General features: G+C 32.3%; 1 protein-coding gene across 1 annotated transcript in view; it reads left to right on the plus strand.

The window, feature by feature from the left end:
- Positions 1-14,219, plus strand: part of LOC145672601 (structural maintenance of chromosomes protein 6-like) — a 355,639-nt gene that overhangs the window by 254,281 nt on the left and 87,139 nt on the right. The window contains exon 17 of the mRNA XM_081741761.1: positions 3,881-4,097. Within this exon, the coding sequence (XP_081597887.1) occupies positions 3,881-4,097 (217 nt within the window). The remainder of the gene's footprint in view (positions 1-3,880; positions 4,098-14,219) is intronic.

A 14,219-nucleotide genomic window follows, 5' to 3' on the forward strand; every position in this document is an offset into this window, starting at 1 on the left:
GCAGTCTATATCTTGTTATTTACATTGTGTCGAGGACACTTCTTCTCACCACTTAACCCCATATGTATATTCACTTCACCCCAACGTGTGGGTTGAAGTGAATAATTTACCTTGTATGATTCATTTCTTTCTGTGCACGTTACTTGAGACACGATATGAATCATACTTGTATTTTCAGAATGCAGAAGGTCTGTCCTATTCATATATAATTGTTAATAAGCCATTTCTCTGTAAGATTTTTTCACTTTCATCCTTACTATGTTCACTTCTCCCGGAATTACTCTGTATATCAATCGACAAATCTCATTGAAATTAAGAAATTGACAGGTGTGAGGATAAAACCTTATATGTGGTTTTTAGGAACATCTACAAAAGTGAATATTTATGGTGCTAAAAATGTTATTAGTGGTCAACAATAACAGACTCAATAACATTACACCTATGAAAGTGAAATTAATGTTTAGAAAGCGCCTTAAGGTCTTTTATTATGACAGAAACAAGAGGCAGTACAGTTAAAGATACTATAATCTAAAATTATCATTAAGTCTTATACTTTAATTTTAACAGAATATATAGTGAAAATTTCGGATTGTAATTTTAATAATGTGTCCCCTTGAAATGGGTTCGTATAAGTCTTACCACCTCAGGCAAGGCGCTGATAACAATTATAACAAATATGTGAAAATGATCTTTTGGGACAAAAATCAATTATGATTAACTGGTCAGAGGATGATATAGCCATTGGTGTAGAATGATCTCCAGTAAAGGAACAGATCTTCTGATTGAAATGACGATAAGAGATATGTACCCCTAAAATCGAGTTTCTCGGATTTATTTATATAGACGTTCTTTACAGGGTAATTTTAATTCAAAAATTACTCACTCCACGATCATTCACTAGATATAGAGATCGTAAGATGGTATCCCTGCACGTGCTTTCTCGAAAAACTCAAATTCGAATGTGAATTAATGGAAATAAATAAAAAATAATTTTGTTCTAGTTGGAAGTTTTCTCACGTATCTTCTACTACTTTGTCTATTTGGTTTATATATTTGGTAGATAATTTGGGTTATATAATCTTTATGTAATTATTCCATTTGGTAGGTAGGTTTGATTTCTCTTACTCCGTGCAAACTTTTGCTATCTTTCACATGTCTTGCAGCTATAACTAAGATAACAATACTTCTCTCCTCCATGTCAGGAATAATCTATAGAATCTGTAATATTATAATATTCTATAGAAAAATAGAAACTGTGGACATTTTCGGAACGAATGCTTCAAATTATCAATTTCATGAAGGAAAAGCATTTGCAGAATTTCATTTGTGCTTCTTTTCCAAACAGCTTTCAGAAGACATCCTGCTATATCTTCAATGAATAATGGACAATCACGCGAGTGCAAATGTTACTCTGTTAGCAGATGAAATGGTAAATATCTGAACGAAGAAGTAGTTGAATATCTTATGTCCAATTATGGTGTATTATTAGCAGTTGATGTGTCTAAAACATATAGAGAAATAAAATGTTTAGGCCCACCAACATTATAGCATCCAGTTAGTGGAAAACGAGGAAGGACTAAGAATTTAAACTAGTTGTCTACTTACATTATGGCAGCTACAGTAGTTCTATGAAACTATAATACTTTAACCCTTTCCGGATCCTGGCATTTTGGGCTATTTTTTAGACTTTCAGTCAAACAGCTACTGCATCGTCACTATTTATCCTAGAATCATGGTTCATACCTCATTCTCTTCAGAATAAAGCAGGCTTTCAAATGGTATCACTTCCATGCCCATACCATATACCAGGAGAGGAAATTTGATGTCAAAGGGAATTTGATGGGAATTTTTTTTGTCCAACTTTGGGCCTCCTGGCCCCACCCTGTGTGAACGTAGAGACCTCCAAAAAATCTGATGAATAGTACTTGATAAACTAAATGAGTGTATCAAATTTCAAGTTTCTATCTTGAATAGTAAGGGCGGGAGAAATTTTATCAGAAATTCCCACCATGCCCAAAACGACCGCAAAACACCATGATCTCAGGGAAAAAATTTCCTGAGACATCCCTAATTACCCTAGGGTCATGTTTCGCCCATCATTCTCTTCAGAACAGAACTGCCTTTCAGACGGTATGACTCACGTGTCTCTATCATGTATGTAAAGGGGGAAAATTCCCAAAAAAGGGATTCTTTGGGTCTAAAAGCTTCTGGTAAGTACTACTTGGTGGACTGAATGTTTGTGCAAAATTTCAATCTTCTACGTGAAAAAATAGGCCCGCCAGAAAAAATTTCCCTACTTTGCCCCACTTTTACCCTATACAGAAGTATATTTGGATAAAAATTCACTGAGACGGCCCTAATTACCCTAGAATAATAATTCAACCGTCGTTCTCTTCAGAATGGAACGGCCTTTCAGAGGGTATGACTCACGTGGTCCTATCATGTATGTGAGGCGGGAAAATGACGGAAAACGGGATTTTTGGGGTAAAATATCCCTTTTTAACCCTTGGCCCCTCTGGTTCCCCCCTGTATTAACACTGACATCGGAACAAAATATCTGGTAAATACTACTCGGTGGACTGAATGTTTGTGCAAAATTTCAATCTTCTACGTTCAAAAATAAGCCCGCCAAAAAATATATATACCGACAATGCCTCATTTTTCCCTATATAGAAGTATATTTTTTAAAAATTCCCTGAGACATCCCTAATTACCCTAGGATAATAATTCGACCGTCGTTCTCTTCAGAATGGAACGGCCTTTCAGACAGTATGACTCACGTGGTCCTATCGTGTATGTAAGGCGGGAAACTGACGAAAAACGGGATTTTTGGGGTAAAAAATCCCTTTTTTACCCCTTTGCCCCTCTGGTTCCCCCCCTGTTTTAGCACTGACATCGGAACAAAAAATCTGGTAAATACTACTCGGTGAACTGAATGTTTGTGCAAAATTTCAATCTTCTACGTAGAAAAATAAGCCCGCCAAAAAATATTGAACATAGGCTTAGAAAATGAGAAAAGAAATTTTTGACTTATGACGTCATCACATCCTATGTCTGGACGCAGGACGGTCTGAAACCATATGTAATGTCTTCTACAATGTCTCTGGACTTGAAAAACAAACCAAAAAAAAACCGGACGAAAAAGCTCAAATAGAAGAGAAATAACGCAATGTACCATGAAAAGTGCATATGGTACAAATTGTACAGTACCATAGGATCCCGAAGGGGTTAAAGCTTACGGTTTAGAAGAAGACTGTATTAAAACCTGAAACTATGTTTGTATCTACCACATTCCGATTTCTAGTTTTAGATAGTTCGTTCACAAGATAAAATATTTTTTTTTTATTTCTATTAGTAAAGCATACACTGAACAAAGAATTAAATATATTACTAAAAGCCTGTATAGGTATGTGCATTTCATACATATCTATTCGTGAAACAGTTTTGGCAACGTATCATCGCATCCATCACTAACTTCTGAAAGTACAATTCAAGATAACTTAATTATAAACAGAAAGTGAGAAGATGTTCTATCATAATCAAGTTTTGACTTCACTTTTCACCGTATTGGTTCCAGGAAGAATGGGTATGATTTTTTACTTTTTGTTTATGCCTTGCTTATATTACTGAAATTGTTACAAATGTGGTTTTGAAGATATTTAGTGCTTTCGTCAGTGTACTTATTAATACACACACGAATTTTATTATATCTTAGGAAATCGTAGGAAACACTTAAATAATCTAATTAATTCTTTGACTGATTGCTAAAGAATGTATACACACTATACATTACAGTTCTAATTTGTTAACATAGGAATATTCAATATTGAGAAATACTATTTGTAATATTATAATGTACACTACTTTGTTTTCATTGCAGATCTTTAGAAGAAGAGTTACTTGAGTATGAAACCAATTTTCAAACTATGACCCAGCAGTTGCAACAGCTTTTGGAAAACTCGGAGAGAAAGAAAAAAGAGAAAGAAACTGCTGAGAAACAGTGCAATAAGCTTCAAGCTGAGTTAAGAAATACTGAAAAGGAACTTAGGAACTTAAATTTAATGGAAGAATATGAACCATCAAGCATACGTTCTTTAGTAAGCACATATTTTATTATTGATATAATATACGAACCTTTATTTAACTATTAAATTTGCTTGCCCTTTATTTAACAATTTGAATATCCTATGATAGTGCTCGCTTTTCCATTTCCGTGTTCGTAAGTTCGATATACTGTAGAGCCGCACTATTTTGTACAGTATTGTGTTGTATGAGCAGATTTCTGGACTTACGAAAGAGCAACTCGAAACTACTGGAAGCATTTGAAATATTGTTATGGAGAACAATGGGGTACTACCTTGATAGAGCAGGATACCATTTATATTGCAAATTTATAACAACGGGAAACATTTTTATTAATGCAAAAAGGAAATATCAAAATAACTTTACAGATGATAAAACTAAGGTTTCAATGTTTAATTTATTTCGTAGTCTCTCTGGTTGTATCCAAAGTAATTCTCTGCCAGAGAACAGTAACTCTAGCAATCTGTTGACCATCTATGAACAAGAAAAGATAAATATATTTTCCTGTGTATAGTAGGAATACGTACAATAAATATTGACCCGCTAACCCTCACATAGAGATTTGATATAAAATATCATGTCACGTAAAAGTATTTTCATTTTGGATGTCAAGCTCGAACTAAGGAGAAAAATTATAAATCTGTAGTAGGTGAATCCACATGAGGTGACCCAAAGAGAATTGCTTGACCATTTTTAATTTATTAATTTCCTTTTTTTATTACCATATAGTGCATTGACAGCACGAAACTTGTTTTTAAACATTTTAATTCCAGCCCGTTTGTGAGTGGCGCCCATTTTTTGATCAGCACGTGCCAGTTAGTGACTTTGCAGACGTTAGGGTAAGCTTGTAGATCTTAGGACTAAATTATCAAAAACATTGCAATAAGTATCATTTTCGTAAGCACTTTCTCTTCTATAATTTTATCTCTTAGCATGAAAAGCCTTAATTGAACCTTATTAGTTGAAAATTACTCCCCAAGTTTAGGATCGAAATTTTACGAATATCACTTTTAACAGCTGAAGTTTATAATCAAGGGATGAAGCATCAAAGTTGATGTTTCTATTATAATTACATACGGTACTATATTTACTAGAGCTAGAGTAACAACGTTCATAAGCGCATCCTACAATTTTTATGATTTTTTAAAATTTGAAATTTTGTAATTTTTCCAAAGTTTGAAGTATGATATCAATAATTGATTGTGGGACACGGAATAAAAAGCATTTTTACGAAATATTGATCTATATAAGAGGAAACTATAGTAAAAATTTCAATTTTGATATTCGACTGTTATGAATTTTCAAAAATTGCACGGAAATCGCATGTTTACACTACTGTTAACCATTTATTTCTGAACTAAATACTTTACCAACTTGAATCATAGAACACATTGTTTTAATTTATTATTTCTATTTTAATGTTGAATGATTTACAACTTACACTAAACTTGCGGAATTTAAATAAAGAAGTTAATTCTAAAAATTAAAGATTGATAACCAATCGTGAATAAAATTGATACAAATCGCAAATAAAAATAAAGTATTAAAACTAGTCAAACTTAAAAGCAATTGGAAGATTGATAACCAATCGCAAATAAAATTAATAACAAATCGCAAATAAAAATAAAGTATTAAAACTAGTCAAACTTAAAAGCGCATTGGAAGATCGATAACCAATCGCAAATAAAATAAATAACAAATCGCAAATAAAAATAAAGTATTAAAACTAGTAAAACTTAAAAGCACATTGGAAGATTGATAACCAATCGCAAATAAAATTAATAACAAATCGCAAATAAAAATAAAGTATTAAAACTAGTAAAACTTAAAAGCGTATTGGAAAACGTGAAAGTGGTTATTATAATTGAATTAAGAATAAGTACAGCAAATGCAGCATGTCTTTGCACGCTCATTATTTACTTTACGGATGAAAGTGGAGCCAAAATAAAAAGAATAGAAAAGAGTTCGAACATTTGCAATGCAAAACCACATTTTGGACTAGAAACTGAGTGGCAACGTTTTGCCTCCTGGTATGGCAAGAATTACTTTCGATTAAATAGAAGGCACAACAAGTATCGTTGTGTTTGCCAATTTCTGCCCTTGATTTTGCAAACAAATGATAGTGCCATGTGTCTATGATGAACAGTGGCGGTTGGTACAGGTTGAACAACTCAATATAGAGAACAATGAAGTGTTGTACGATTTACCATCCTCCAGGACTTAGAACGTCATTTAAGAAGTCTGCTAGTGATCGTGTGATTATTTATTAAAAATATTCTAAGAAAAATATCACCTCTTGAACCTATAACTTCAACAATCAGATCACATAGAATCCACAAAACCTTTGAAGAAATAAATATGCTCCTTAACAGTCAATCAGATTAGAAAAAATATCAAACGTAAGTTTTTTTCAATGTTATAAGTAAGGTTAATAGGGTAATAATTATTTTCTTTCTTACTAATGAGTAGTAACTTTTTAAAAGAGAATTTCTGTTATATATGTATGGAAGTAGCAATGAAAATATGTCTACTGCACAAATAAGTCTTCCTTTTTTTAAAAAAATGCTTAAAGTGCAAATTCTCGCTAATTGTCCAATTTTCGAAAATCCATAACTTTGTTCGAGCCAAATATCAAAGCTGAAATTTTTCACGATAGTTTTTTCTCTTATACAGATCTATATTGTGTAAAAGAAATTGCTTTTTATACCGTGTCCCAGTAGAAATATCTTTCTTCAAATTTTGCAAAAAAAAAAAAAAAAAACTATGAAGTTTATTTATTTGTCTACTTATTTATTTTCTACTGTAGGAAGCATTTACTATTGTTATTACTCTAGCAAAGTAGGTATAGCACCATATGTAATTATAATAAAAATATCGAAACATTTATATTTCAGCCCTTCATTATAAACTTTAGCTCTGAAAATTGGAATTTCTTAAATTTCGATACTAAAGTAAGAGAGTAATATTCATCTACTAGGGCTCCATTAAGGCTTTTCGTAGTAAGAGAGAACATTAAAGAACAGAAAACGCCGAAGAAAACGTTGCTTATTGCAATATTTTTTTTTTAAAAAAATAATCAAGTTTTAAGATGTACAAGTTTACGATACCATATGTAAAGTCATTAATTGACATGCATTGCTCAACAAAAGTGGCTGCTCCTCACAAACGGGTGGAATTACATTAAAAATAGTTTTGTACTGACAATATGTATAGTCAGTGGCGTATTTAGGATTTTGTTTCGCGGGGCATGCACATTCTCCTGAGTGGGTGTCCGGGATGTAATGGAGGGTATACGCGGGTATACGGCGTATACCCACCTGTAAATTTTGGAAACTATCGTATAGTGTAAAGGGTGTGAGAGCCACAAAGGGGCTCCAAGGTGTGAAATATATAAATAAAATGAAAATTTAAATAAATTTAAATATGTTAACTTGAAATGCAAATGATCTGGGTTATATGCAAATTACTAGCAAAGTCGGTAGAGCTTGATTTAAATGTCGGTAGGGCAAAATTTAATCTAAACTGATAAAGAGATTATGCTGAACAAAGTGAATTTAATTTATAATAGCATTTCAATCAAAGATGATACTCTAATTTGCAAGTCTACGTGTTTTACTAAAGGTATTACGAGACAATACTATTTCCAACTTACGCAACAATATCTGGTTGTTGCTCAACCACATTGTACCGGACTTTGACAATTTCAGGACAGCTGAAAGGAATACACAATAATAGCACACTTTTACATACCTTAGTGGACTTCCTGTGGAGAATGATGAGAACAGATTCATTTGCTGAGTAGATTTTAATGTGGTGTAATTACACATTAAGCAGGGTACACTGAATTTACAGTAAAGAAAAAAAATACCTTAAATTTTTAAAATTTGAATTTTCAGATTGTTTCGCCGAAATGTTCTTATTGTTCTTTTAGGCCTAATTTGTTTATCCCTATCTTACATACTATGTTGTAACCTATCTTACATACTATAATATCGAAACTTCAAGAAAATTTTTACAATACTAAAATAATTACTTGTGGAAGTAAAATTATTTTCAGGGGTGAAGGCTTCTACAGGGAATGCTCGTTTCCTTGATTTTGCTCCGGTGAGGTGAAGGGAGCTGCAAATTGTTAGATCCGTCTTGAGCTGGCGGAATGTTCGTTGGAGATGATACTTCCCACGCAAAAGGTGCGATTTCTGGTCAACTAGTCAAAAGTTCACACTTCTTTGTAAATGAAAATTTCGCATATACCTCTTAGCTCCAGCAAGCGTTTTTAACAATGGCTGTTCTCGTCTCGGTGTCTCCAGCTGTCACCGTATCCGACCATAGTAACTTTGTCGTCGATATCCTTTATATGTTTCTATATACTGAAATTTCAGCCATATTCCCTTACTTTATGGACAATAGAGTTAGCAACGATGTACCAGTTGCTTCAAACTCTTGGGTGTTCTCTGCTTGCAGACAAAGAATCTTCAAACTTTTCTTTTTTTGTCTTTTCTATGTGCTGGGTTTCATGCGAGCTAAGTTCCAACTTCCTACGATTTCCAGAGCATCGCCTTACAATTACATTTTATTTGAAATCAACATTTAATTCATATTCTTACTTATTTTGATCCTTCACATGACACTGACATAAACACATAATAATAATAATAATAATAATAATAATAATAATAATAATAATAATAATAATAATAATAATAATAATAATAATAATAATAATAATAATACACATAAAATGAAATAGACTCTACACAATTACTCCCACAATTAATCCTTTACTTAAACCTAACTATATGCAAATTATTATACGGCAAATATATATATTTTATACGCAAATTAGACACAAAAAATAATGATATGCATAACAAGATAGATATGATTTGCATACGGTACTGTATGTATGTTACAATAGCCACCTAAAATTTAGGAAGTACGCGGGTATACGCTACATTCGATCAATAGTATACTCAATTCATTGGAACAAACAACAACTGCTTTTCATGTACCAAATTTCACATAAGTAAATCCTCACGCTAAGCGGGTTTGCATATCCAGGCTCCTAACTATGAAAATATTTACGATCACTCCAACCCCAATCATTTCACAGATTCAACCTGTTGTATATAAGTTATTAGGACATAAAATTGAATGTAATTTATACGAAAAACCCTTTTATGCATTGCAAGACCTGTAACGTCCAAATATTCACCACAAACTTATAGTTGTATCGACATAAACAAACAAACAAAATAAAAAAAAGTGTGGAGCAGGAAACCACTTTACACAAAAGTCAAAAGAGGTTATTGAAGGCATACGAACTGGTCGAGCGGTTTGGGTGACTAGTCTGTCAATCAGAAGTTTATGTGTTCAAACCCTGTAGAAAATATTCGTTTTTTTTTTCTTAAAAGTGTGTTCCTATTTTCATCAGAGGACTGAGAACATTTCTTTGAATAAATCTTTGGAAACTACTTTTCTCTCAAATTCGATTAGAAGCGAACATTATATGAATTGCAAATCTAACATCCACAGCTGAGAACAAAATATTAAGTATGTTCAATATGTCATTATTATCCTTTGATTTGTAGTGAAAAACTAATTATAAGCATTGACAATTTCAGAAGATTCTCCCCCGGTAATGGTCAAGATATGAATGAGAAAAAACTGATAAAACATTATTAGTCCATTTGAGCATGATCGAAGATAACTTATGGCCACGAAGGGGAAATTTATGTCGACAGGGTCTCAAATTCTCCGACAGGTCATGCCCTGAAATCTTCACTGTTTGAAAGGTATCCTTAACAAATAGAATATTATATTTATTTCTCCTTCTACGTTTTGAAATGGAAAAATCATAATTTTAAATAGAATTATAATACGATAAGCATAAAGATTTATACAACTAATGAAGTAAATATCCTTGTGTAAGTTATCGATTTCTATTCGGATTAAAACTCGAATATTCGTTTGCATCACATTTTAAAGTAAATCCTCTCTATATATAGTTCCTACTGGAAAGCATGTTTAACTCCAATTACTTAATCAATATTTTTAATAATATATTTTTATTGTAATACTCTTACTATTCAATGTTGTATGCACTTAATTTCCCAAAGCAAAACCTCACAAATGTATAATTGACTAGTAAATATTATCAAATAAATTATCATTTAGTTTACGTAAACATTGCATCGCCTGATTTGAAACTTCGTATTTTAAATAATAATAATAATAATAATAATAATAATAATAATAATAATAATAATAATAATAATAGTAGTAGTAGTAGTAGTAGTAGTAGTAGTAAAATCATAGCCATATCTTTATCAGAATTTCAGGCTTAGTCAATAAATGAATTCAACATAGTCTCTATTCGAAGCTTTATTTAATCGAATCAGATAGGAATACGAAGAGGAACTTCGAGAATAGGTAAAAAAAATGTTACTTTGGTGGGTTTGAAAGTAACTTTTAAGAGTTTTTTTTTTTTTTTTTTTTTTTACAATTACAGACAAATGCCTTGGACACTATTTTCTTTTCTTTAAGTTAACTGATTCACCGAACGTATCTGACATATGAGTAACTTGTCTCTATTTTCTACTCGGTTATACACGTTTTACAATCTTTTCCATTAACCTTGAACGACAAGAACACGAACACAAAAACATCCACGTAGGTATGACAGTTAAAATTCCTAACTTCCCCCACGGGGAATCGAACCCGGAACCACATACACCTGAGGCACACGTGCTAGCCACTAGACCAGCGGGAAGAACAAATAAAATGTATTTTGTAGTGTCTGAAGTTTATAGCTATTTCACCCTGTTGTAGTATGTTTATTGATTTTTTAATGTTTACCGTATTCGTTACTTTGAGGAATGATATATATTATTGATATAGGTTTTATTACATATTCGGCCATAAATATTATATAAATTATCAGAATTATTCATGATCTTCCATGGAAATTCACTGGTGCATGCGCAGTAGAAACAGAAGAACACAATTTTCTGATGTTGGTCAGAACGCAAATTTCTAACAGGCTGTCTGAATTCCTTGGTGGAAAGCAGTAGTTCCCAACCTAGGGACCTGCAGCTTCCTCCTGAGTAAGCATGAAGAGCGAGTAAGGTGGCGAAAGCTACTGGCATAAAAGAATTGTGCAATAAGTAAATAAAGCACTACTTATTATGACTTTCAAATTCAGCTTGACAATTTTATAATTGCCGTTTTACAAAAACATCATATTGCACTAGGAGGGTATGCAAAAGTTTTGCTGGAAATAAATATAAATTCCTGGGATGATGATGATGATGATGATGATTATTATTATTATTATTATTATTATTATTATTATTATTATTATTATTATTATTATTATTGGTCTCCTACTTCTTGGCCAAGATGTGAAATATTCACTACCTTCTTCATACCGCTAAATCAATTTCTTCACTGTTTTCTCGTCACAGCTCATACCCCTAGCTATCTGAATGGCAATTTGTCTAATTGTTGCTCGACCTATGATTTTCCCTCGCATAGTAACAGATAGTTTTCTACAGCTTTTAGAGCGAGGTATTTTGACAACCTGTAGAAATTTGCATTGTGATTCGTATTAGCAATGACAGTAAAGTGGATATTTCTGTTCCTACTGTGCATCATCAGTATCATTATATCAGAAGTATTCCGCCATTACCAGCGGGTCACTTACCGCAGCTGAGAAGCTGCCATGCTCCACGATCTTCTGTTAACCTCTCCATCTTCACATACGATTTTTCTGTTTTGATATCGCCAATAGCCTAATTCTGTTTCTATATAGTCTAATTCGTCCTCTCCCTCTCTTCCCTGCCACCATACCCCTCAAAATACTATTTCCTCCATCCTAAAGGCTCTTTTCGCCATTTCTATCCTTGCTTTTATTTCACGTTCGCATGTCAAATCATCACTAGTAATAGTACTCAGATATCGAAAACTAATCACTTGTTGTTTTTTCCCGCTCCTACTTCTATATTTCACACCGATCGCTTCGTTTCAATCACCATGGATTTTGTCTTTCTAACATTTATTTTCATCCCATATTCTTCACAAGCCTTTCTCAAGTTTTCTACATCTTATTAATTTTCTTTTTAGATTCTACAACAACAACCATATCAACCCCAAACCGTATACACCTCACCATTCTATCTTCTACGGAAATTCCATCTTCATTATGTAGACTCGTTTTCGTTATCTCTTCTAAATAGTTATTAAATAAAATATAATCGGCGGAATATAGCCCTATAATCTCTGTTGAACTCATCTTCCAATTACACTGTCTGTCTACTGCGCATGCACCAGTGAATTTCCATGGAAGATCATGAATAATTCTGATAATTTATATAATATTTATGGCCGAATATGTAATAAAACCTATATCAATAATATATATCATTCCTCAAAGTAACGAATACGGTAAACATTAAAAAATCAATAAACATACTACAACAGGGTGAAATAGCTATAAACTTCAGACACTACAAAATACATTTTATTTGCTCTTCTCGCTGGTCTAGTGGCTAGCACGTGTGCCTCAGGTGTATGTGGTCCCGGGTTCGATTCCCCGTGGGGGAGGTTAGAAGTTTTAACTGTCATACCTATGTGGATGTTTTTGTGTTCGTGTTCTTGTCGTTCAAGGTTAATGGAAAAGATTGTAAAACGTGTATAACCGAGTAGAATATAGAGACAAGTTACTCATATGTCAGATACGTTCGGTGAATCAGTTAACTTAAAGAAAAGAAAAAAGTGTCCAAGGCATTTGTCTGCAATTTGCAAAAAAAAAAAAAAAAAAAAAAAGAACTAACTCTTAAAAGTTACATCCAAACCCACCAAAGTAACATTTTTCTTTTATCTGTTCTCGAAGTTCCTCTTCGTATTTCTATCTGATTCGATTAAATAGAGCTTCGAATAGAGACTATGTTGAATTCATTTATTGACTAAGCCTGAAATTCTGATAAAGATATGGCTATGATTTTATTACTACTACTACTACTACTACTACTATTATTATTATTATTATTATTATTATTATTATTACTATTACTATTATTATTATTATTATTATTATTATTATTATTATTATTTAAAATACGAAGTTTCAAATCAGGCGATGCAATGTTTACGTAAACTAAATGATAATTTATTTGATAGTCAATTATACATTTGTGAGGTTTTGCTTTGGGAAATTAAGTGCATACAACATTGAATAGTAAGAGTATTACAATAAAAATATATTATTAAAAATATTGATTAAGTAATTGGAGTTAAACATGCTTTCCAGTAGGAACTATATATAGAGAGGATTTACTTTAAAGTGTGATGCAAACGAATATTCGAGTTTTAATCCGAATGGAAATCGATAACTTACACAAGGATATTTACTTCATTAGTTGTATAAATCTTTATGCTTATCGTATTATAATTCTATTTAAAATTATGATTTTTCCATTTCAAAACGTAGAAGGAGAAATAAATATAATATTCTATTTGTTAAGGAAACCTTTCAAACAATGATAATTTCAGGTCATGACCCGTCGGAGAATTTGAGACCCTGTCGACATAAATTTCCCCTTCGTGGCCATAAGTTATTTTCGATCATGCTCAAAGTAGACTAATAATGTTTTATCAGTTTTTTCTCATTCATATCTTGACCATTACCGGGGAGAATCTTCTGAAATCATCAATGCTTATAATTACTTTTTAATTACAAATCAAATGATAATAATGACATATTGAACATACTTAATATTTTGTTCTCAGCTGTGGATTTTAGATTAGCAATTCATATAATGTTCGCTTCTAATCGAATTTGAGAGAAAAGTAATTTCCAAAGATTTATTCAAAGAAATGTTCTCAGTCCTCTGATGAAAATAGGAACACACTTTAAAAAAAAAACAAAACGAATATTTTCTACAGGGTTTGAACACATAAACTTCTGATTGACAGACTAGTCACCCAAACCGCTCGACCAGTTCGTATGTCTTCAGTGACCTCTTTTGACTTTTGTGTTGTAAAGTGGTTTCCTGCTCCACACTTTTTTGTTTTGTTTATGTCGATACAACTATAAGTTTGTGGTGAATATTTGGACGTTACAGATCTTGCAATGCATA

Source organism: Thermobia domestica, chromosome 16 (assembly GCF_964235325.1).
Source record: "Thermobia domestica chromosome 16, izTheDome1.hap1.1, whole genome shotgun sequence".
Lineage (NCBI taxonomy): Eukaryota > Metazoa > Arthropoda > Insecta > Zygentoma > Lepismatidae > Thermobia > Thermobia domestica.